This window comes from Drosophila pseudoobscura, chromosome 3, assembly GCF_009870125.1.
Source record: "Drosophila pseudoobscura strain MV-25-SWS-2005 chromosome 3, UCI_Dpse_MV25, whole genome shotgun sequence".
Lineage (NCBI taxonomy): Eukaryota > Metazoa > Arthropoda > Insecta > Diptera > Drosophilidae > Drosophila > Drosophila pseudoobscura.
The window spans coordinates 8418746-8441360 of record NC_046680.1 but is presented as its reverse complement, the minus strand read 5'-3'; the positions used below and the strand labels follow the sequence as shown (position 1 = coordinate 8441360).

The following is a 22615-nucleotide window of genomic DNA, read 5'->3' as shown; positions in this document are numbered from 1 at the left end:
TATATATATTTAAACAGACACTAATAAATGTTTTGGTTTAACGAAATTTACATTCATATATACATATGCATATATGCTTTACATAAATAATATTTTAAATGCAAAACTAATTACAAGTGTTTTATTTGCATCAAATGGTATAACACAAATAATTTAAAACTTGGCGCCTTTGCAACAGCGCTGTCACAACACAAGGCCCTTTGGATTTTCTGGCGCTTTTTATGTAAATTTACGTAACATTTCAGGCCGTGTTTTTGTCAAATTGAAATACATGCGAATCCGTAAAAGTAGTTAATCTTGAACAAAATTGATTCATCAATCGTATAAAATTATGTGGGCTAAGCTGAGAGGTCCCTCTAGCTAGTAATATTTCTCGGAATATCAGATCGAGGAATATGTATAATGGAACTTTAATTCGTCACTATATTTACGGTATATTTTTAAAATGAGACGGTATATTTTGGTATATTTCTGAGGGTCGGACGGTAAAGTTTAACGATAAATCCGCGGTCACACTGTGTCTGAGCTATCAGATAAATAATAAACAATTAATTAAACATAATCGCGGTGACGTGCGTGTGTGTGAGCGTAACTATGCCTATTTCGGCATCTAAATCGCATCAAGGCGTAGTTGTTGGCTTAGAAGCAGCGGTATTGGCAGCCTGCACCTGTGATGGCATTTCTTGCACCAACGTTTTCAGCTGTGTGGCTGCTGCAGTGAGTGGCAATGGCGTACACGAAAACGATCAGTTTTAGCGAATAAATAAATAAAGACAACTACTAGAGGAGTGTTGCGTGCGGGTGAGACGTGGTCGAGGAGCGAAACGCGCAAGATCCGTTTTCTTCGTGCTTTTTTCAGTTTGTTCACGGAAAGGAGTGAAAAGAAGCGAAGTGGAAGTGTTAAGAGAGAGCAAAAGTGTGTGCAATGCAAAGAAAGGCTGATGATGTGTTATATAAAATATTAATACGAAATGAAGGCCAAGAAGGTGTTTAAAATGCAGCGAAAAAATCAATGTATGCGGTTTTAGACGGACGGACGGAAGGCACAGCACCAGCGCCAGCACCAGTACCAGCACATGAAAGGCACAAGGAAGAGAGGAAGCAGCAACAAAGCACAGCACAGCTGAGCAGAGGCTTCGTGTGTGTGCGTGCCTGTGTGTTTATATTTGTGTGGGCTGTGTGTGGGAGGCAGCAACAGCAGCAGCGCCGCACCAAAGCAGCAAATCAAATCAATATCTGCAACCAAAATAAACTGCAATCATGTCTAAATAAGGCAACAAATTATAATTAGCAACAACTGCAACACCAGCATTTTACAACAAAGTGTGGAAATTGTGCATTCTGCCTTTGCCCGATCTTCTTGTTTAAAAAAAGGTAAGTCGGCCATTTTGATTGGACATTCCTTTTGCTCGAGTGAAATATTCATAATGGATCCCATCCCGGGAATTGTGTTTAATTGCTTTGAACTTTATGCGGGGACAGAGGTCCGTCCGTCCGGAAGACGTGTCCGAGATATTTTATGGGGGGAATTTTGTTAGAAATTCTCTTTGAAGATTGCTCGAAACTTGTTTCGCTCTCTCCAGTAAGTAGAGGCCTTGAGTAAACAAAGCATGCACAGTGATACATGGCCTTATATACTCGATATACATGTATGTGTGTTCTTGGCAACGTTCTTCAATGATTCTTCTCTTTATATGGTCAAACCGAACTGCAAAAGTAAATGATTTCAATTCACGTTTCACTGCGTTCATTTCAATTTGTATTTGCAGCGCGCCTCAGAGCCACAGACAGACACACACAGATTTCTCCCCAATCAGCTGATGTGCTTGTATGTGTGCTGCAGACAAAGAAACTGCTAAAGCCAAAAGAGCCAGAGAGGGGGGGGCGCAGCACTGTTCGCGTTGGCTTGGCTCTGCTGTATCCTTGCTTTCATTTCCATTTCCTTTTTGCGCAGTCCCCAAAGAACAAAGGAAATCGTATTAAAACAGTTGACAGTTTGTCCCCGCAAGTGAGTGTGCGTGTGTCTGTGTGTGTGTGTGTTCGCTCATCCATATTGATTTAATATTCGCATTGATTTGTTTAAAATAAATAAATAAATACGATGCGAACCATTAAAGCATTCCAAAGATCTTTTCAGTGTAGACGTTACAGTTTTCTGCCCTCTCTCTCTCTCTCTCTCTGTCCATGTAACGCAGGCAGCCATGTTAGATCTTTGGATCAACGGAACAAAGCTGAAAGGAGGAGATCAGAAAGAAGAGAGAGCATGTTTAACATTTGCTTACTCTCTTGCGGAAATTATCCTGTTGTCGCGCTGTTAAATCACTTTTGTTAGACCCATCCAGAGGGGGTATTATGCATTTTTCCAGAGAAGAAGCTTTGCCTAATTTGACAGCAGCGGCCACAATAATAGTTGAGCACAGCTGCTGTCGCTTATTCTGTCCTATGAACGTGCTAGGGGACTAGCTTTCAATTTAACGAATGCCCGCATCTGCCGCATTCTGTATCAATCATCTAGGTTCCCATCATCATATCCCCCCCAATTGTCATGTAGAACACGTAGCAGACAGCACTGCATGCGGTACAGCACACATCTGTGTGTACTTTCAACCTTGTTTTACTATGTACATATGTATGTACCTTAAAGTAAATGCAAACATAATAAAATACACATAAGGTTTTCCCTAGTGGGAGGCCACTGCCCCCCCTCTCCTTGCGATGGCCTCCTTTTGCCTTTTTTATGGTTTTCCATTCAGTTAATGAAGCCATAAGTATTGTCAACCGTTCAGCACTTCTCAAACAGTTCTTCGGCTTAATTATCTGCGATAACGAGAAACCGAACCGAAGCGAACCGAAGCGAACCGACCCGAACCGCAAGGGAGCCTTATCTTCGGAGTCACCGAAACGCACAGCGTCGGTTATGCGGGGAGAGTCGGGTCTCGAGATAAGCAAACAATCAAAAGCCAGAAAGCCTATCAGAAGCTGCGCCCCTTATGGTGACTATTCCAGATTCGGGTTTCAGTTCCGAGTGCAGTGCCTGACCACAATTCAGGGTCATAAATTACTTGGGGGCTGATAAAGAATCAGGAACTTCTATGTACTTTTTGGTTCTTTAACTGTGTGTCAATGATCGTATCCTGGGGCTCTTTGCGGGGGGGAGTGTGTGGCGGACAGCCAGCCACTTGACGCATTCCATCAGCGGACTTTGCTACGCCTTATATTTTCAAATTTCACTCTCGCAAAACGTGATGACGGTGGGAGGAGATACGGGGATGGGGGTGTTAGTGAGAGTGGGAGAGAGTGGCAACGCTCAGTGACCCCATCGACGCTGCTGCCGTTGACGTTTCCCGTTCTCCTTCCCGTTGTTGTTGTTGTTGTTGTTGTTGCTTCTGTTCTTATGGTACTCCTCCTCCACCTCCGCGTCGCTCTCCTTATTGCGTTTTACTTTACGTTATTTTGTTGCTGGGTTGAATGACTTTGAACAACGTGTGCGAGCAAGAAAAAAACAACAAAATGAAGAGCGTAACTGTGAGAGTGCTAGAGAGAGAGAGTGAGAGAGAGTCGACGAGCCAATGAACCCACCAAAAAAATATTCGCAGCTGATTTCGGGTGAGAAGAGAGTTAGCAAAATGTCGATGGTTTCAGGAGAGGAGGCGCCATGGGATAGCGGAAGGAGATGTAGATGTCTCGCCTGGTGTTCCCCCCTCACTCCGTACCCCTCCACCACCCCTGGACTGCTGTTTTTCTTTTTGTTTAGAATTTCATTTTGATCCGAGGGTTGTTTACCCTGTAGAAGGATATCATATCCTTGGCAGGGTGGGGAGGGGGGGACTGGTATGTACTGTGTGTTTTGGTTTTGATGGAATTTGCGTTTCTTTTATCGCTTCAATCAGGCAACAAATTAAAATATGTATACACACATTTCTCTAACTCGTTAACAAAGCAAAGCTCTTTGTTTAGATGTGTTTCTGTTAATATTTTTTCTTCTTCTTTTGTTGTTTTTTTTCGTGTTGTTCAGCATTTACAAAAATAAACATCATGTAGTCATCGCATGGTCTTAAAGGTGGGGTAAGGGGGGGGACTGGGCATCGTCTACATAGAGAAAGAGAGACAGAGAGAGCTTTTGATCAGAGTAATACGAGAGGGTGGGGGGAGGGCAGGCAGTGTTACGTATGTAGTTCCCGTTTTGGCAAAGTTCTCGTATAATTCGTTGGGGATTATTTCGATCTCCAACAAGATGTGGAGCACGCCCCAGTGTGTGGGTGCCAGTGGCTCTCAAAATAGGCAGGAAATGTACATCTATGCTTATCGGTGGGTGTGCGTGTGTGTGTGTGTGTGCACATGACAACTCTAAAACTCAATTAACTTTAATTATTATTATTTATTATTTACCATGCAACAGGCCCCATTCAAAATGTCCGCCTGCTATCTAACGGAGATTATCAATATGCATAGTCACACATAGTCGTCGCTCCGTCGGGCAGCACAATACATATATTATTCAGCTCACCCCATCCCCCAATCCCCTATCCTGTATCCCCTATGCCCTACCCACTTAAACATCCACTGCCTCACTTCACTCAAAACATGGCGGCCGCCATTCACAGCTGTTGGCTCTCTCTCTCAACCTTAAACTTAGTGTGCGACAAGCTCATTACCGTTACACCTTCTTTAGAGCACCGCGCACCTGACGACGAGTCAATCACAGTCACGTGTAAGCGAAAAGAACAGCTGTACGGAAATAGAAACAAAAGGGATAGAGACGAGAGCAAGCTTTTGGTTAACCCTACATAGTATGCGCATATCTTCTTCAGGGGTAAAGCAACGCATTTCCTACAGAGGTGGTTACGTATTCCATTCCTCCCTGTGTAAGTGACGTCTCGTCTGCGTCGTGTCTATATTTGCTCACAATCAATTCAAAGCGGGATCCGGCAGTCCCAGACACTTTTCCGCAACTGCGTTCTACACAATTTCACATTTATGGCAACGTGCTGAACAGGCAGAGAGCTCTACATACATACATACAGCTGCGCCGAAAAAAATAGCACCAGTGGACTAATGTGTCTATATTGACGGATTTTGCTTAAGCAATGGTTCTAATGAACGTTGTTAAGACTAATATGTAAACTTTAAGGTATAATTTATCGTATCCCAGAGCACTGGCATAATTCGCAAACTCCAAATGAAAATATTTGAAAAGAAAAGGATTTTATCAGAAATTTGGGCACCAACAAAAATAGCACCAATTTACAAAGAAATCAAAAAACTATAAAATACAAGGAAACTTTCCAAATTTTTTTGTAAAATATGTTACTTTAGTTGTATTTAAAGGTTGCCGTTTTGTTGTAAAACCTTTGGCAGCAACAACAGCAGCTCAACATATTGACATTAAAGCTCACCTAATTTTCGCATCTTTTCCTTGGGATATTGATCCACGAACCATGCAGGATACCCCAAAGATCTTTATTACTCTTTGGTTCCGCACTAGCAACATATTTTTTAACTTGACCCAAAATATTAGCAATGGGGTTCAAGTCTGGAGACTGAACAGGCCAATCCATTGCACTAAGAGAATTGTGCTCGAACCACTTTCGAGCTCTCTTTCTAGGTCGTTTTGGGTCATTTTCCTGCTGGAAGACACAAAAAAACTCTATTTCGTATTCAGCATAAAGCAGAATCACTGTTTCTTTGATATTGACATAGACATGTTGATCCATAATGGGGTTGTGCCATGTATTGGGTCACCTGCCTAGTACGAAAATCATGCACATACGATTTTTCTTGCTTTTCTATGTCTAATGAATTTACATGTGAGTCAGGGGGTTGTATTCTGCATTCGGTAGTCGTTTCACATAAGAACAAGACCCTTTTACACCAAAAAATAAATTTTAGCTTTAGTCGGACCACAGGATGTTTCTCCATTTTCTTTGGCCCAACTTTAGTGCTATTTTGCACACCAAACTTTTTTTGCCCCATGCCTTTCCGTTAAAAGTGAAATTTTCCTCGTACTACGAGTACCCATTTTACGTTCTTGTAAACAAGATCTAACTTTCCTGGTACTTGACGATTTTTTAAGATCCTTGCTTTAGCTCTGTGGCCGACTTAAATGGGTCCTCCTTGCTCTCACGAACCAGTAGTTTTACCAGAAATGGGGATATCGCGGCCTTTCTTCCACGTGTTTCTTGTTGGAAATATATTTAAAAGCATTGCTAATCATTTCTTTTGAACAATCGACCATTTGCCCCACCTTAGCATAGGTCCTGCCTTCTGAAGTGAAAGTTTTGATCCTTTGGCTTTTTTCTTCACTTTAGTGCTTTCCAAGACCCATAAATACTTAAATTTTGTAACTTTCTTGTCACAATCACCTAAAGCCACCGATTTTTAATTCAGTCAAGAAGTTAAAATATCAAGAAGCTCCGAAAAGTAGAAGCTTTTACATAAAACAGTTACTGGTGCTATTTTTGTTGGTGCTCCATTTCGCTCCTCTTTCGCAAAATTGCCTAAAGTTATAAGAACCGTTAGAATTGAGAGAGTAAGCACACTTCTTTCAGACAGGAGACATATAAAGCTACATTATATTGCAGTAAAGTCCAGCAAATGTTGGACAGAGGTCTTGTTTTGAAGGAATAAAGACGGTCGTCCCTACTGGTGCTATTTTTTTCGGCGCCACTGTATATGTGTATGTGTGTGTATGTATGGGTGTGTGTGTGTAACAAAAGAAATGCTTTATAATTTATAAGTTATGGTAAATAAACACACATGTTCGCAGCCAAACAGGCACTTGAAGAAAGATAATATTATTGTTAGTTTTACCCAATTCTTTCAGAACATTTTTCAAATAAAAATAAAAAAAACAGCTGATCTCTGTTGCTTGTGTGAGCGTTTCTTTAGGAGCTTTTGTTCCTATGGCAGAGCACAAGGACATCTCATCTTTCTGTACTTTGCTCAAAATTCGATCAATCAATCGCCGCCACTGTGTATAGCTACAAATTATGTGATGCCCCTCGGACGTTTCTTAAATTCCACTTAATTAAAGCCCAGCGATGCCAAGAGCCAAAGAAAGCAGTCAATCAGCAAAGCTTTTAGCCCAAAGGGGGAGCGAAGCAGGGCCAAAGGGGAATAAGAAAACCAGAAATGGAAAAATTTCCAAGCTTGAGGCCAAACGTCTGACCCCCCCAAAGGGCTTCCATGCGATTGGACTGACCGGAGAGCAGCGCAGCGCCCTCTGCCGTTGGGAAATCACATGAGCATGACTTAGCTTCATAAAAACCGAAACTACCTGTATTCGGACGAGGGTTTCCTTCGAAGCAAACACGTTTTATTTGTACTTGGAGTGTTAGGAACGATAAAAAGAGAGACGCTCGGTTCGGCAAGAAAGTCGGTAAATATTTGTAGGGAATCTTGCGTGCTATCGCCGGGACCTATTCTCGGGTCTGGGAATGGTAAGAAGAACGACCTGAGATGCATTAGGACTAGTCCCTAGATAACGATCCAAAAGGAGGACCTGGGAAATGAATCGATTGGGAGATTGATAGATGGCAAATTACACTTCAGTCACTAATCTGTCCACGTCGTCAAGACACCCCTCCAATCGATTCCCCCTTAGCTTCGGATTTGTAAAAATTCACCCCCCGCACACTTTGCCAGGCCAGTGGAGAGTTGAGAGTGAGAGGGGTCAACAGCAGATTCTTGTTTTCCTGTTTGGCCAAGAGCAAGAGCAAGAGACCCAGACCCAAACACAGACGGTCTTGGCATTTCTTTGTCTGCAGCGCGGACAAGTCTTTGTTGTCGCCAGAGACGCCTCGTCGTCGGCCGTGTATCCTTCGGCTTGGGTTACTCAAGTTCGTTCCGCAGACAAGTGACGAGAGTCCATATGCACCCGTAGGTGGTTGTGGATGTGGATGTGTCTGCGTCTGGGTCTTGGTCTGTTTTTGTCCGCGATTGTGTGTGCGCATTGATTTGGTCTTGAGAAAAGAGAAAAAGAGAGCAATAGGAAGGAGATATTCAACAATATTCGTCTAAGATACAAAGAAACCACTTTGAGCAGATTTATTCTTATCATTAACACATGCAGAGAGACCTGTGACGACGTACAAATCATATCAGCATATCACTGTTCCGAGTGTGTGTGTGTGTGTGGGTGCTGCTGATAAGATGTCGCATCGTTTGGTTTGCAAGGTCCACAGAGAATAGCACACACAGATAGAGAGAGAGAGAGAGAGAGAGGGAGGCAGAGAGACAAAGAGAGCAGCAGCTTAAGCAAACATAAACTGAAACTGTAAATGCTGTTGCTGTTGTCTGGGTCGCGACGTCTTTTGGGGTCTGTCTGGCCAACTGCTGACTGTCTTTGGGTTTTGGATTATACTTACACACACACACACACACACATTCACGCATACAGTACATACATATGTATTAAGTGCAGCGAGGGCGCATGCGTTTTTTGTGGTTTTTATTTTTTTCTGCGTTTTTGTTGTTTACTTCTCTCCAAGAACTCCGCTCCGTGCGTCTGCCAGCCCCCAACAAGTACCTCAAGCAGCAAAAATAAAAACGCAAGCAGATTCTTTTATATGCCAGCTATTTTGGGTATATAAAGCAAAAAGCAAAAAGCCACAAAAGCAACAGCAACATAAATGTAGCAGAGGCAGTGGCAGCAGCAGAAGCTGAGGAGCAACCATCATCATCATCTTTCAAACATATGGAAACGGGTTCGTTTCGCTGTATTGCTGTGTGTATACTTTTCTGTATCTGTGATTGGCTTTTGTTATTGAATCGCTATCACTTGGAGATGTCTGCCCCTCTATTTACGATCTACACGTATACATGTGTATATAATATATGCATACATAGTACATATTACCTATTTACTTCACTTATCACTCAAATGTCGCCATGCATGTCTCTCACTCTTGCTATGTATGTCTATGTGCATATGCGTTCTCCCTCTCTCCCTCCAGGGCCTTGGAAATTCCATATGATTTTTGTATACATTCTTTGTGTTATTTTTCCCTGCGCAGTGCAACATGTTGGCGCACACCACTGTGACGCTGGCAACATGTTGGTTACCAGATGTTGGAGGAGGGCCCATGCCAAAAAATAAATAAAACAAAACAAAAGAAAAGGAAAAAAAAAACTAGCCAAATGTACGACGTAGTTTTCCCTACACATAGCCACACGTACAGTACATACATGTATATATGTGCTGCGTATATAGGGAGAAACATATAATGTACACACCGAGCACATAACACACAGATACACACGTACGCAGACAGAAGCAAAACAAAGCCAGCCGTGGCGTCGCGAGCGTGTGGCTCGACTCAGCTGTTTTAGAAAGTTGCCGTCAGCAGCGGAGCACTGTCGTCGTCCGCTCATTCAACTTGCGAACCCCAAAGCGACCACACGCGGCCCACTCTGCAGTTAAGCGAGAGAGCAAAAGCAGCCAGCGAGAGAGAGGCAGGCAAATCTTGGGGTTTTTTTTTGTTTTGTTCGTGGAGAGCCAAAAAGTGCAGCCAGAGACCAAAAATAATATTGAAATCTAAGCAAACAAGTTTCATTTCGTTAACAGTCTGTTGGTATTTGTTACCTGCTGCTGCCATTGCTGGACTCTTGTGTTTCGCATTCGTTTGTATTCCGTTTCGTGCTAGTGAGCAAAATCAAAATCAGTGTGGTGTGGGAACAAAACAGAAACTGAAACAGATACATATACAGTACGATTGTTCTGCGAGTGTGTGTCGTGTCGGTGCGTGCAGTGTACTCTTCGAAAACGCGACTTCAATTCGATTTCACATTGAAAACGCTAGGCAAAACCGTTGAGAATTCAAATGCAGCTACGTGAACACCCAATATGTCGACGCTGTCAACGTTGTTGCTGTTGTCAGCCGCCTAGAACTAAGAGCAAACAGACGCAACATCAGCAGCAGAAGAAGCCGCAGCAGCAGCAGCATCAGCCAAGGCAGCAGCGAGTGAATAGTTAAATATGAACAGTTGAGAGGAAATGGGATTTGGAATTCGGTTGCAAAGAAAAGCGAAGCCAAATCAAATCAATCAAGAAAACCCACAAAAAGTTTAAAAAGTTTTGGATAAACGTGAACATTTTGGCAGTGGAAAAGTGTTAGGCAAAAGGTTGGTACCTAGAATATACATATGTACAAAAGTCCCCCCTATGTACTCCCTGTGTGTGGGTGAGAGTAACGTGCTGTGACGTTCCCCACTCAGCTGTGCAGTTGCGCATGTGTTGGTGACGTAATGCTCAAATAAAAACATCGCAATAGTCAAAGCTCTGCCCGTGTCCACCCACACATATACATATACATATACAGTATAATAATTGAAGATCGCTCATGCACTAGTGTGTGTGTGTGTGTGTGTGGGTGAAACACTTTGGGAGACTATTCGACGCCCCCTTCAGCGTTATTATAGCTGTCGTTGTGGTTGTTGTTGCTGTTGTTGTATAACACATAAATTACTGAAAAGGCAATTGGAATATCGCTCCCTCTCACTCTCCAGCTACCTCACTATCGCTGACTGCTCCGTTCCACTCCCTCAAACGCCCCGAGTGTTTCTTTTGTATGCGTGTCCGTGTGTGGTGTGTGTGTGTGTGTGTCAAGTCGGGAAAACTACTTTTTTTTTGTTAATATAATTGACACACATTTTCTAATTGTGGCGTCAGTTGTTGGTTGTTGCATTCGCTGTGTGTCAACATTCGTGTGCCCCATGCAGACAGAACGAGAGGCACTTATTAACTATTGAGAGGAGAGCAGAACAGAGTAGCTGAGCAGCTGATTACGATGGAGAATCGTGCTCGGAGATTTAGCTAAATCATTTACACCTGGTATTTTCCATGCAACACACAGTCGTGGCGTGCTGTCGCTGTCGCTGGGCTGGGTGCGCCCCCAGATCAGATCATACGGATTTATGGACAATTGCGCAACATTTAAAACCACCCACGTGTAAGATCTTACAACGACAGAGAGAGAGAGTAAGAGAGAGAGAGAGGACAACACACACATGTGTTGGGGAAAGCGCAGTAAGGAATGGCACGATGATGAAAAAGCTTCCCTTTTTAAGGTCAATTTAATGTGATTGATGCACATACATATGTATGTAGAATATGTTGGCCAAAGAACCCGATTAACGTATACTTTCACTATCCATCTGTCTTATATAAGAGAAAGCTGTATGAAAAAGACCACTTAAGAGAAAAATAAAAATGAAGCAACAGTTGTTTTTTGGTCAAGAGATTGGGAAGTTATCTGCTCTATCTTTCCCCACGTCTCGTACGTTTTAATATGGCAATTTATAGAAATTTTTGTGAGCAGATGAAAGAACTAAATAAGTAAAAATTAAACTTAACGCATTCCTCACACACACACACACACACATCCAATTATAATCGCGGGCAGTCCAACAGTCCCGATGTAATTTTATACGTGCGCAGTTGGAAATGTAAATGAAGTGAGCGGCCAGAACGGAGAGCGGAGCAGAACATAGTGAGGAGTGGAGTGGCGGGGGGCGGGGGGCGCTGGGGCTGGGGCTGGGTGAGTGGAGCACAGAACGAAGTTGTCGCACTCTGGAAGTGGAGGTGGGGAGTAGAGAGCGGGAGAGCGAGCAATGGAACTTCTTGCGGTCATTTGCTTTTGCCTGCTGCTGTGACGGAGAAGAACGAATGTGCGTGCCCGTCCGTTCATTCTGTGCTCTCGATTTGCAAGACGGGTATAACGTTTTGGCTAAAAATAAAACGTGCCATCGGTGTCTTCGACTTACTCTCACTCACACTCACTCGCAGTTCTTTGGCAAAGTCCTGTCCTGTGCGTCCTCCTCCTCTAGCTGGTGGTTACTTCAACTCTCCCACTCTCTCTCTCACACACACACACACACGCACTCCAGACAGTGTGAGCGAGACGGTCTCACGTGCTCACGTTACAGACCTCTCACACACCACACACTGTCACACGTGGGGAAGAAGAGCGCCGAGCAGAGCCATAACTGGACTGCGTTTGTTTACAATTTTTGTTTTTGCTGCGCACATGTGAGCAGAGCCAGAGTATATTGATAGCAAGGTGGTAGACAAACTTGATTCAGTGTGTGCTTGTCCCACCTTCTATTGCGATACCTTGGGCAATGTTGTGTGTGTTTGTGCTTGCGAGTGAATGATTGAGCGAGAGCTGGCTCGACTGCCGTTTAACTTTATTTGTTGTGTAAGAAACAGGGTGTCTCTGTCTCTATCAGTATTCCGCTCTGTGTAATGGGTTTAATTACGCTTCAGCTTACAGTATAACAATGTTGCTCAATTATTTAATTTTCGCTGCTATTTGTTGTAATTAATCTTGGAGTATTTCCTTTTTTAATAGTTTCTCTTTCTTCCTTGCACTCTCTCTCTCGTTGCAGCAAACAGCAAAAATAATGGAATTTTAGCGTTTTGAAAGGTGAGTTGTACTGCAAAACCTTGAAATATTACAACTTTCAACGGTTTTGTTCAAATGCCTCTTATCTCATGGCCCTCGCTCACTTGTCCGTGTCCAAAGAGTCGATAAAATCCCCTACAATATCATGCATGTGCCTGTTCCATGTGTGTATCTGCTACACAACAAAGCGAGACAGATAGAGAGAGAGAGTGAGAGAGATATTGATGGAGGGGGAGGTAGGCAGGCTGTGTGACCATGTAACCCATCAAAGGTGCAGCCCCCTCAAACAACGACAGAAACGCTCGCTCAGCTGTGAAGCCATGGGAGGGTTGAGCACATACACACACACACACACACGCGCGCATACAGACAGATAGAATAATGGGTATTTGTAAGGTCGACTCCGAGGTCAATCAGCGACACGAAGAGTCTCGATACACTTCTAACGATCATCCCAACAGCCAGCTGGAGTGATGTTTTGTCATATTATTAACCGAACCCGAAGAAGGCCACGACTCCACTCCACCGCTTCCGCCTTAGATGACACATTTAATGGGGCGATGGGAGGGAAGATGGAGACAAAAAGAAAGAGGGAATTAATGACTGCAATGAATGAAGCTTTTGTCATGACGCATCTTTCTGGATGACTAAAGGAAAACGAATTTAATGATAATTGCCATAAATGCTGGTTGGCGAATCCGTTCTGCAGCAGTCACGTGTGCAATATTCATATCCAATCTATGGGACCATTTCATAAGACACACAACAAAGAAAAATGAAAAAAGGGGAAGCAAAAAGCAAACGAAAGGTGCACACAGGCGGACACGACACGGAGGGACAGAGGACGGAACTTGTTTTCAAAAGTTGCAACATATTTTTTGTTTCCACTCGCTTTAGTTGTTGTTGTTGCTGTTGTTGCCGTTTTCTTTGAACGGGTTTTCCTGTGGCTGTCGTGCAGCGCCCTCTAGCGCCAGTTTGGTGGTGTGGTGCCTGCTGCCGCCTGCCTTTCACTTGGCGCTGGCTTGAGGCGCACGGGGGGACGGGTCGCCTTCGCCCCGTTTCCATTTTCCGCCAGCAAATATAAAATGCAATGCTGTAATGTGCGTCAAAAAAAATACATTCATAGGCAAGCATGAGACACTGACTGGGACAGAGAGAGAGAGACAGGAAAATGAGCAATAAATAAATAAATTAACCAAGACCAATGCAAAACGCAAACCGTATTGCAAAATCAAAAAGCATGCCAAGGACGGTGGCCAAGCCAAATGAAATTAGTTCAACAATGCGCTCTCTCCCCCCGTAACCAGATTCCCTGCCTCCCTGCCTTCCTCCCTCCTCCCCACGCCACCTGTCGGACGGTGGCAGCGTGTGGCTGGCGCGATCGGCTTGCCAAGAAGTGCATCCAATCAGCGCGGATCGGAGGAGGAGGGGTGGAACCCTGTGAGAATGTTTTTTTTTTTGTTTATATGCCCTTGTTGATGATATTGAGAAGAGAAGAAGTATTGCCCATATTGTCGCATATAATCAACAGTTCCTCGATTGCAAAATAATTTATCTGCAAGCGAAAGTTGAAGATTTCGTGGCTAATGACATTTTGAGTGCCGTCGGGGGACTGCTTGCCAAAACCGAAACCGTTACCCCGAAAATCACAGCCACTCAGCAAAAATGTTTCATAGCGTCGTCGTCTCGTCGCCCTGCCACCAATACTTTACACGTTCCAATCCAATCCGTTCCCTTCCGTTTCGTTACGCTCGTTTTGTGATAGTGTAGCGGATTTCCACTGCGTCATAGGCATGATGATTTTCCCGTTTTCGCTGTAACTTTCGGGCAGAGTGATGAAATGTAAATGATAATGGACAGATGAAATGGAATAATCGAATACATACACAATAACAGTATTAGTTTAATATATGTATGCATATGTGGAAATAAAAGCGTGGCAGACTGTAATCTAATCAAATATTATTAAACTCTGTCCGCATTGTACCGTCGTTCCGTTCGTCGTTCCGTTCGCTTGCCCCCATTTTCATACAAGTTTTCTTTCGTCTGTGTGCGCGCGCGTGTGTTTGAGTGTGAATGTTGTCAATTGTGGGCCAAGTGTATTTGTATGTATGTATCTATGGATGTGCCATAAACAAAACTTGACACACACACACACATTCGCGTATGTACATACAAATTCACACGCTCACATTCATGGAGCTGAGCAAACATTGCCAACTGATTGCAAAGCAATACAAAAATCAGATGTTTTCTAACACACACACACAAACTTAGCATATAGAGAGCATTAAGCGAGAGCGCGCTACCACTCTCCTCTCTCGTGGTCGCTCTCTTTCGCGTGCCAGTTATATATTGTGCATGCAGGTCAAGAAGAAACACAAAAACAAAAGCAAAAGTAAAGACAAACATGTTTACCTAACCGCCAGAGAGAGAGCACGCGCTCTCGCAACATGCTGCCAGAGCGCACAAATACATGCTGAGCGCGCGGAACGCGTTGCTGCAACAGCTGTTTTTTGTATACAAACTTTTTTGTTGTTGTTTTGCATTTTTTTGTGCATGTATGTGCATGTTGTCGCTGCTGTTGCTAAGCGCGGTTTAAGCAGAACAGAATTGCGTCAGAGTAGACGAGAGAACGGAACGCGAACTAGTCGAAGCTTTGGTACTCTTACATGAGCTTTTGCTCGCCTTGAGTGGGACGACAGCCTTGGGCTGCTTAAAAGTTGCACTACCTTCACATAGAATAGAGTATATTTGCAGCGACCTTCAACGTACCATACAGGCACAATTTTGGTGCTGCTGCAAAGCTCGGCTTGGCTCGGCACTGACGTCACAGCGTTAGCAACATGTTGGCCTTAGCTTTTAAGTGGGAAGCAGAGTGCGCTGCGCGTGCCATAAGGAGGTATGGTGATGGGGTAGGGTAGATGGTGGGAGAGGGGGGTAGAGAGAATTGTGCTTTGCCAAATGCACGACATGTTGCACACACAACTGGGCTTCATTCTGGTTAAGTAACGACCTGGTTTTTCAATTATATTCTTTTTAGGCCAAATCGGGGCCGTGTCAGTGTGTCGTGTCGGCAGTGGCAGTAACAGACATCGAAGGCTAGCCTCTGGCTCTGGCCATTGTTTGGGTCGGGTGCGTTACTTCCGCATCTTAAGGATAAAAAGTAAACCATGTCAGCCTTATGTAATATATAAGAAAAAAAAGCTGTGGAGGTGGAGGGGGAGGGGGAGGAGACCTTCAAAACATAATTCAGTTTGATTTTTCCCCATCAATGGCCTTGTCCGCCCCCGCCCCACGCCCCCCGCCGTGTTGTGACCTCATTCGCATTGTGACATTTGACATTCAGAGTGGGTTGGAGGCCACAGGGGGGGAGTGAGTGACGGCCTCCTGGTATATCCTGTGGGCAGGTATTTTATTGTCCTCATCTCAGTTCCCGAATAAAAGTCAATGATTTTTCTTTCAGTGTACTTCCGGTGCAAGAACAACTCAAGCAGTAGCAGCAGCCGAGGCTGAAGCTGCAGCAGAGGCAGCAGTAGGCAGTGCAGCAAGGACATCAAGAAGGACACCCGACCATGATACCCACCAGCGTCACCAATTCCCCGCCGCCCGCCAGCCTGGCCCAGAACGGAGCTGTTGCTTCCTCCCTGGTCTCGGCGGCAGGCACTGCTACCGCAGGTGGCGTCGGGGGAGGAGCGTCTGCATCACCATCTGCAGCAGCAGCGACAGCGGCACAGAACAACTACAGCTCCATTGTGTTGGGACTGGCGTCGCTGATTCTCGAGGGCAGACCCATTGCGGATGACGAGTACCAGCCGCTGGCGCTAGCAGGTGGAGGCGCAGGCGGAGGCATTGTAGTGGGGGGAGGTGCAGCACCAGTCAGTGGGGGTCGACTTTCGCCGCGACCCTCCACTTCCCGGGCGGCCATTAATATAACAACGAATCCCTATGCAGGCGCCAGCACTCCACGCTCTCCCCATGGCAACGGGGCAGGTGGCGGAGGCGGAGCAGGAGGGGGAGGGGGAGCTGGGACACCGACCAGCACTACGACGACGCACCAACGTTGGACGCAGAAGCTCTGCCAGCTGCGACAAATATCGCCGGCAGCGCAGAGCATGAGTGCCGAGCCAGAGCTGGTGTCCCTGGCCATCAATGATCTCAACACTGGGGATCATGGAGACTACGAAATAGTTCGTCGAGTGATGCTGAATCGAGCTGGAGGATTGGGCATGGGAATGGGAATGGGGATGGGCATGGGCAATGTAGGAGTAGGTGGTGGAGGAGGAGGAGCTGGTACAAACAATTCCAGTGCCGCCAGCTCCCCCGGCTCCAACTCCTCGGACAACATATTGCACTCGCTGCAGTCACTGGCCACCACCTGCCTTAGAGGCGGCCCAGCCATGCCCATAGCCCAGACCTCTCCATCAGAGACGCGTAACCTGAGTCTGACCTTTGGTTGGACAGCATCAGGATCACTGGGAGCAGGAGCAGGAGCAGGCGCAGGCAATAGCAACAACACGATCAATACCAACACTGCCAGTGCCACTGCCAGCAGCGGAGCAAGCAGCTCTGCCACCACAACCACCACCAGGCCCAAGCACGGGCCACACTGTGATCAGTTCCTCAGGAAGATGGGTCTGGCCAAGGGCGAGGCCACAGCCGAATCTGAGGAGCACATCTGTGATATGTCCTACCTAAATATGACCGTAAGTACTCGGAGACTCCCCTCTACTCCTCGAGACTTTCCACTGACACTCCTCCTGCCACTCGCTTTCAGTGTAATCGTTGGCGTGCGCACTGCATGAAGATGGAGGCCATTCTGGCCCGCCGTGATCCCGTTTGCATTGAGGTATACCTGGGTCCAGTCAGCCACAAGCTGCTGCTTGAGCAGTGGATCATCAGCGGCAAGGAGAAGTGAGTAGATCATCCATCTGTCCAGCCCCCACTAATCTCTCTCTCTTCCGATAGAGTGCCGCCTCCCACGATGACCCTGCCCTCGCTGTGCAGTGCCATACGCAGCCAGCTGTACTTCTCCCAGATCGTGGCCTGGTGCGACCTGCTGCGCAAGTGTGATCCCTCTGTCTACGACAGCGGACGCGTTGTATTTGCCAGCCACAGCGCAGGTGATCTGGCTGGCAGCGGCTGTGGCTCCCATGGGTCGCGTCGGCCACGTCTCAACATCTTCTACAGAATCAGGCAGCATAATCCCGTGCTGTCGACCAATGGCTGTGGCAGCCAGTACCTGGATGAGAGCGGCTTCAGTGCCAAGGCTTTAGTGCACAATTTTCCCAACGTGAACATCTCGGAGAGCTTCAGCGTGTCCGTGTGCGTGAAGAGTCTGCCCCGGATCAATGGTGGCCTGCCGCACATAGAGCCCCCGCCCCTGCCCCTGCCGTTGCCGACACTACCAACGCGATCTCTGCGTCCGCCGACGCAGCCAGCCAGCACTCCCACAGGTGGCGGGGGCTTTCATGCGGCTTCACCCACGGGCCTGGGGGCACGCACCACTGCGATGAGCAGTTCGCCAACGCCAACGACAACACCTGCAACACCAGCAACACCAACAACGCCAACGACGACGACGCTGACATCCAGCTCCAACTGTGATAATAATGGCAAGCAGCTGGTGGTGCCTTCGGGCGATGAACTCGACGTTGGATCGGGAGAGTTTGGGAGTGTGAGCCACAGGGAGCGCCAGCTGCAGAAGTACCGCAAGCGGATGCAGCGACGGGACAAGAAACGAGACCAGAAATCATCGACCGAGCGCCTGCAGGTGGAAGAACCCATGGAGGAGGGTGAGGAGACGACTACACAGTCGGGTTCCCAATCCCAATCCCACTCCCAATCGCAGTCGCAGCAGCAGGTCATGGTAATGACCCTGTCGCATCCACACCCACGCCGCATAGCTATGATATCCACTGGGACCCAGACCTCCCTGAGCAGCTGCCAGCTGTGCGGGAGCGAGAAGACGCTGCTCTGCTTGAACTGCACAGCCGGGGAGGGGGAGAGGGATGAGAACGATGACGATACGACGGCCTCGGAGATTGAGGACACGTCCAGCTGCAGCCTGAGCAGCAGTGATCTCATTGTGGGCACGCCACGGAACAAGGCCGAGCTCCTCCTTCAGGCCATACAGCGCACCCCAAAGAACCGAAACCGAAAGCCCCACCAGGCGGCAAGACATGATCTCAATGGAGGACAGAACAACAACCAGCCCAAGGCGGTGCCTGCCAGCGGATGTCAGGTGTGCAAGCGACAGAAGACGCAGCACAACTTTGCCAACGGCCGGGGGCATGCAAATGGAGGCCGCAGCAATGGCTACACCCGAATGGAACAGGAGCCAGAGCCAGAGGCAGAGGCAGAACGAGATGCGGCACAGGTAAGCCCAAGCTAGTTTTGCTTAGAGATTGATTCCAGTGATTGATTCCAATGCCAATCCCACAGGTGACGTGCACCAAACTGTCGCCGAACATCGAGCGCTGCTCCCTGCTCAATCCACAGTCCACAGATCGCTGCAAGACCCCGCCGCCAGGCGTGGCCGAGCACATTGTGGTGCAGTTCAAGACGCCCATTAGTCATCTGCCCCTCACGCCGCAGTCGGGCGCCCCGTCGTTGGGACGTCCGTCGCCGAAGCCCAGCCAGCTGCGTCTCAACTGCAGCGGATTGGCGGCGGATAGCGAGACACCGCCACCGACATCCTCGCCACTGATGCGCAAGCCCCTGCCCAAGGTGAATCTGACGACAATCTTCTGCAGCTCGGCTCCGATAGCCATTGGATCCGGGAGTCGAGGAGGTGCCGGATGTGGCCAGAGCAGTCCAGCCTTCTCTTTCGATTTGGCGGCCCTGAGCCACGCCCACTCACAGCTAATCACCCCGGAAGCGGGAAATCTGACCGTGCAGAAGTCCTTCTCGGCCCCCACGCTCCCCAATGCATCGCTGTCGGTGTCGCCGCGGTTTGCCAAGCAGGCGGCGGCCTTCTACAAGCGACGCTCCCGCCACCTGAGCGATCGCTCGGACCGCAGCTCCCTGGGATCCGACGAGCAACTGTCCGACGAGGATCTGGAGTCGGGCATGTGCAGCCCAGCGGGATCACCGCTCAAGAGCCTGGCGCGACTGGCCACGCAGTTTGCGGGCCGTCCGCTGCTGGGCAACCTGGAGGAGTCGCTGTTGCAAAAGCGTCTGATGCCCAAGATCGAGGTGATGGGATTCAAGCTGCAGCTAGGAGCCTCCGGCGGTTTCTGTCCCACCCAATTGACCATCCCGGCTGTCTCCTACTTTTACGAGCTGCATGGCGAGACCCTGAGCACCCCCTACCTGGTGAGTAATCCACGTGGAAGTGCATCTGGAAGCTGGATCTCAACAATCTGAACTATCCCCTTTTCAGTGCGAGATTCGCTTGCCACGCAAGGGTTACTCTGTACCCAGGACGGGCACGGTGCAGGCCACGCTCTTGAATCCGATGGGAACGGTAGTGAGGATGTTTGTGATACCATATGATATGCGGGATATGCCGCCCCTGCATCGGACCTTCATCCGTCAGCGGATACTGGCCGAGGAGTGCCCGCCCGCGTGCAATGGCCAGCAGCAGCCGCAGGAGGAAGTGCACCAGCAGCAGCCACCGATTCCCCGCAGTCCCACAGGCAGCACCACGAGTACCACCACCAGCAAATTGGGACACTTCATAACAGCTGAGCAGATGAAGCGCCTGCGCTACTCCATACACCTGAGGTAGGATTGGATAAGTGACAAGTTCTCCGGATATATCTGATTCTCTAAACACAACCTCTTTTGCCCTCGCAAACAGGTTCCAGACATCCCGCTCGGGACGCCTCTCGCTGCACACGGACATCCGTTTATTGATCTCACGGCGCACCGACTGCGACACGGCCGCTGCCCACGCCAAGGGCGTGCTGGAGGCACCCAATGAGCTCGTCACCGACACCCTGACGCCCACAGAGCCGCGCTACAGTGCGCGGCAGGAAAGCGCCGGCAAGATTTAGTAGTTGCTAAAGGCCTTGGGCGGCACCTACCAGCTCATACGCCGCCTTTGCCTGCAGCTCCACGCCCAGCTCTGGCACCGCTTCCAGCAATATCCAAAATATCAATTGTAGTAGTCCCTTGGAAAGCAGATGGACGGACGGAAAGAAGGAAGGAACGAAGAAAGGGGGGGAGAGAACAGGAATCGAAAGAAATTCCTATGTGAAACACCAATCGCTTTATTAGTTATTCTTTAATCAACCTAAATTAATTTACTTTTTTTTGCAAATTTTCCCCACTATTTCCCATTACGTGGAAAGTTCGTTTTGTTCTAGTTTAGTTTTGAATTTTTTGAAAATGTGTGGAGAAAACATTGCGTTGTAAAAATGTTGAACAAGTTGAATATTTAAAAGCAATCGAAAATCGAAAAGCCAGATAAAAGCCACTAAACTGGGTTTTGATCCTTCTTAACGGATACACACTGTGTCTCCGGCTGCAATCGGGCAGAGACGGAGACACCTAGCAATACTGGAGGAGAGAGTATGCCCTGTGCATAGAGGAATATAACATATAAATATACGAGTATATATATTTATATATCATATATATGTATGTATAATCGTCGTGTAGCGGTCATCTAATCTAAACAATTTTAAATGCAATTTATCGAGTAGAAAGCTAGAATTTTAGTGCATTGAATTGATGGATGGAAGGGATGATGTGATGATGGGATGAGAGGATGATGTGAAAGTGGTATTGGGATGCGCTCATATCGATCGTTGTTGTTAGTGTTTAGTGTGTGTTTTTAATCAGCCTAAAAGACGACGCACTGCCCGCCTTCTCCGCAGTGCAGTGCGTCGATCGAGAGGCAATCAAATTCTAAACGTATTTTTGAGTGCAAGTTTGTTTGAGTCTGTTCCGTTCCGAATTTTGTGTCTATTAAGCGTGCCTGTGATACGATATGAGCCGCATGAGCGCGGGGTATATTTCTAATAGGGTTTTTCTTTAGTTAAATACAATTGACAAATTACCATATGGTAGTTTTTGGGTTGTTTGCAGTTGTGTCTCCTTTAATTAGTTTTCACTGTTTTTTTTGTTTTCAAATATGCAACAAGTGCTTATGGATGCACCCACTGTATACTTCAATAAAAAAAAACTATATATAATGTGGTACGGATATGTGTTGAAAGTCTTCACGACAGTTCTTATTCTATTTTCCATTGATACCTGACTATAACTACAACTATAATTGATGTATACTTACTTACAGCTATTAACAAAACAAGCAATTGCAATCTATGTAGGTGGTATGAGCAATTAAACTATATACGATTACTAACAAGCGAAACAATAAAAAGCAATCAAAGTCAATGCGAATGCGGATTGGATTCGTTGGTTGGATATCGAAATCATAGTTTGTTTCATTTGTTTTAAGTAGAGAGCTTAATGTGCGCTGTCAATAGCAATTATATGTGTAACAATAACACCAATATACAATGATTCAATAAAGGGATTTGTGTTTTTAATTCAAACTAATTAATAATTGGATTTTTTCGAAATATTCGAATTCAAATTCAAATTTAAGTCAAGTCCAGTAAGAAGAGTTTTGTAGCAAGCAGCTTCAGTGCAGTTGTAATTTCACCAACACCAGTGGGCCAGTGTTGGGTAAACATCGTGCAATTAAGTTCGTTCCTTCGAACCAGTTTTTAAACTGTTTATAGCTAAAGCAGGAAAAAAGTGAATGCTTTTGAGCCTTGTTTTAGACACAATCAACAAAAGGGAATTCCTAAAATTAGCTGGTCAAACTAGAAAATTGATTCAGTAATCGGATAAAATTATGTGGGCATCATACGAGACGCTATATTGTTAATGAGGCTGTTTCAAATCGTGCTTCCGTGCATCATTTATTCCAATGGATTGCATCTAAATTCTTGACGCGCGTTCACATTCAAACAATTTATATTTGGCGCTCAAGTTTGGTGGGACTTTTTTGGTATTTTCTCTGATGGGATTTTTCCTCGCCACAATGTCCCTTTTCAGCTCAGCAATGTCCCTACATTCCATACTTACTTACGTTTTCTTAAGGCTTATGTTGCTGGCAACATTAAAACAGCTTGACCTTTTTTGTTTAAGCCTTGCTTTGACCTTTTTTTGTTTGAACATTTCTGAATATTTCCAGTGTGTCCGAAAATTTTCAACCCCCCTAGTGGGATCTAAGAACATCGATGTCTGCT

General features: G+C 46.4%; 1 protein-coding gene across 2 annotated transcripts; it reads left to right on the top strand.

The window, feature by feature from the left end:
- The first annotated feature begins 496 nt into the window (after positions 1–496).
- atos (atos homolog atossa) lies at positions 497–21790 on the top strand. 2 transcript variants are annotated; one of them, XM_015183944.2, is made up of 8 exons: positions 497–1374; positions 12388–12425; positions 15871–17110; positions 17182–17318; positions 17373–18783; positions 18849–19721; positions 19789–20132; positions 20209–20404. In XM_015183944.2, exons 3-8 carry the CDS (start codon positions 15980–15982, stop codon positions 20402–20404), a joined length of 4092 nt encoding a protein of 1363 aa, XP_015039430.2. In that variant the 5' UTR covers positions 497–1374; positions 12388–12425; positions 15871–15979. The 2 variants fall into 2 exon arrangements, with proteins under 2 accessions (XP_015039430.2, XP_001360555.4); XM_001360518.4 differs by lacking the exon at positions 497–1374 and adding an exon at positions 9329–10122 and having other exon boundaries at positions 20209–21790.
- The last annotated feature ends 825 nt before the right edge of the window (positions 21791–22615 follow it).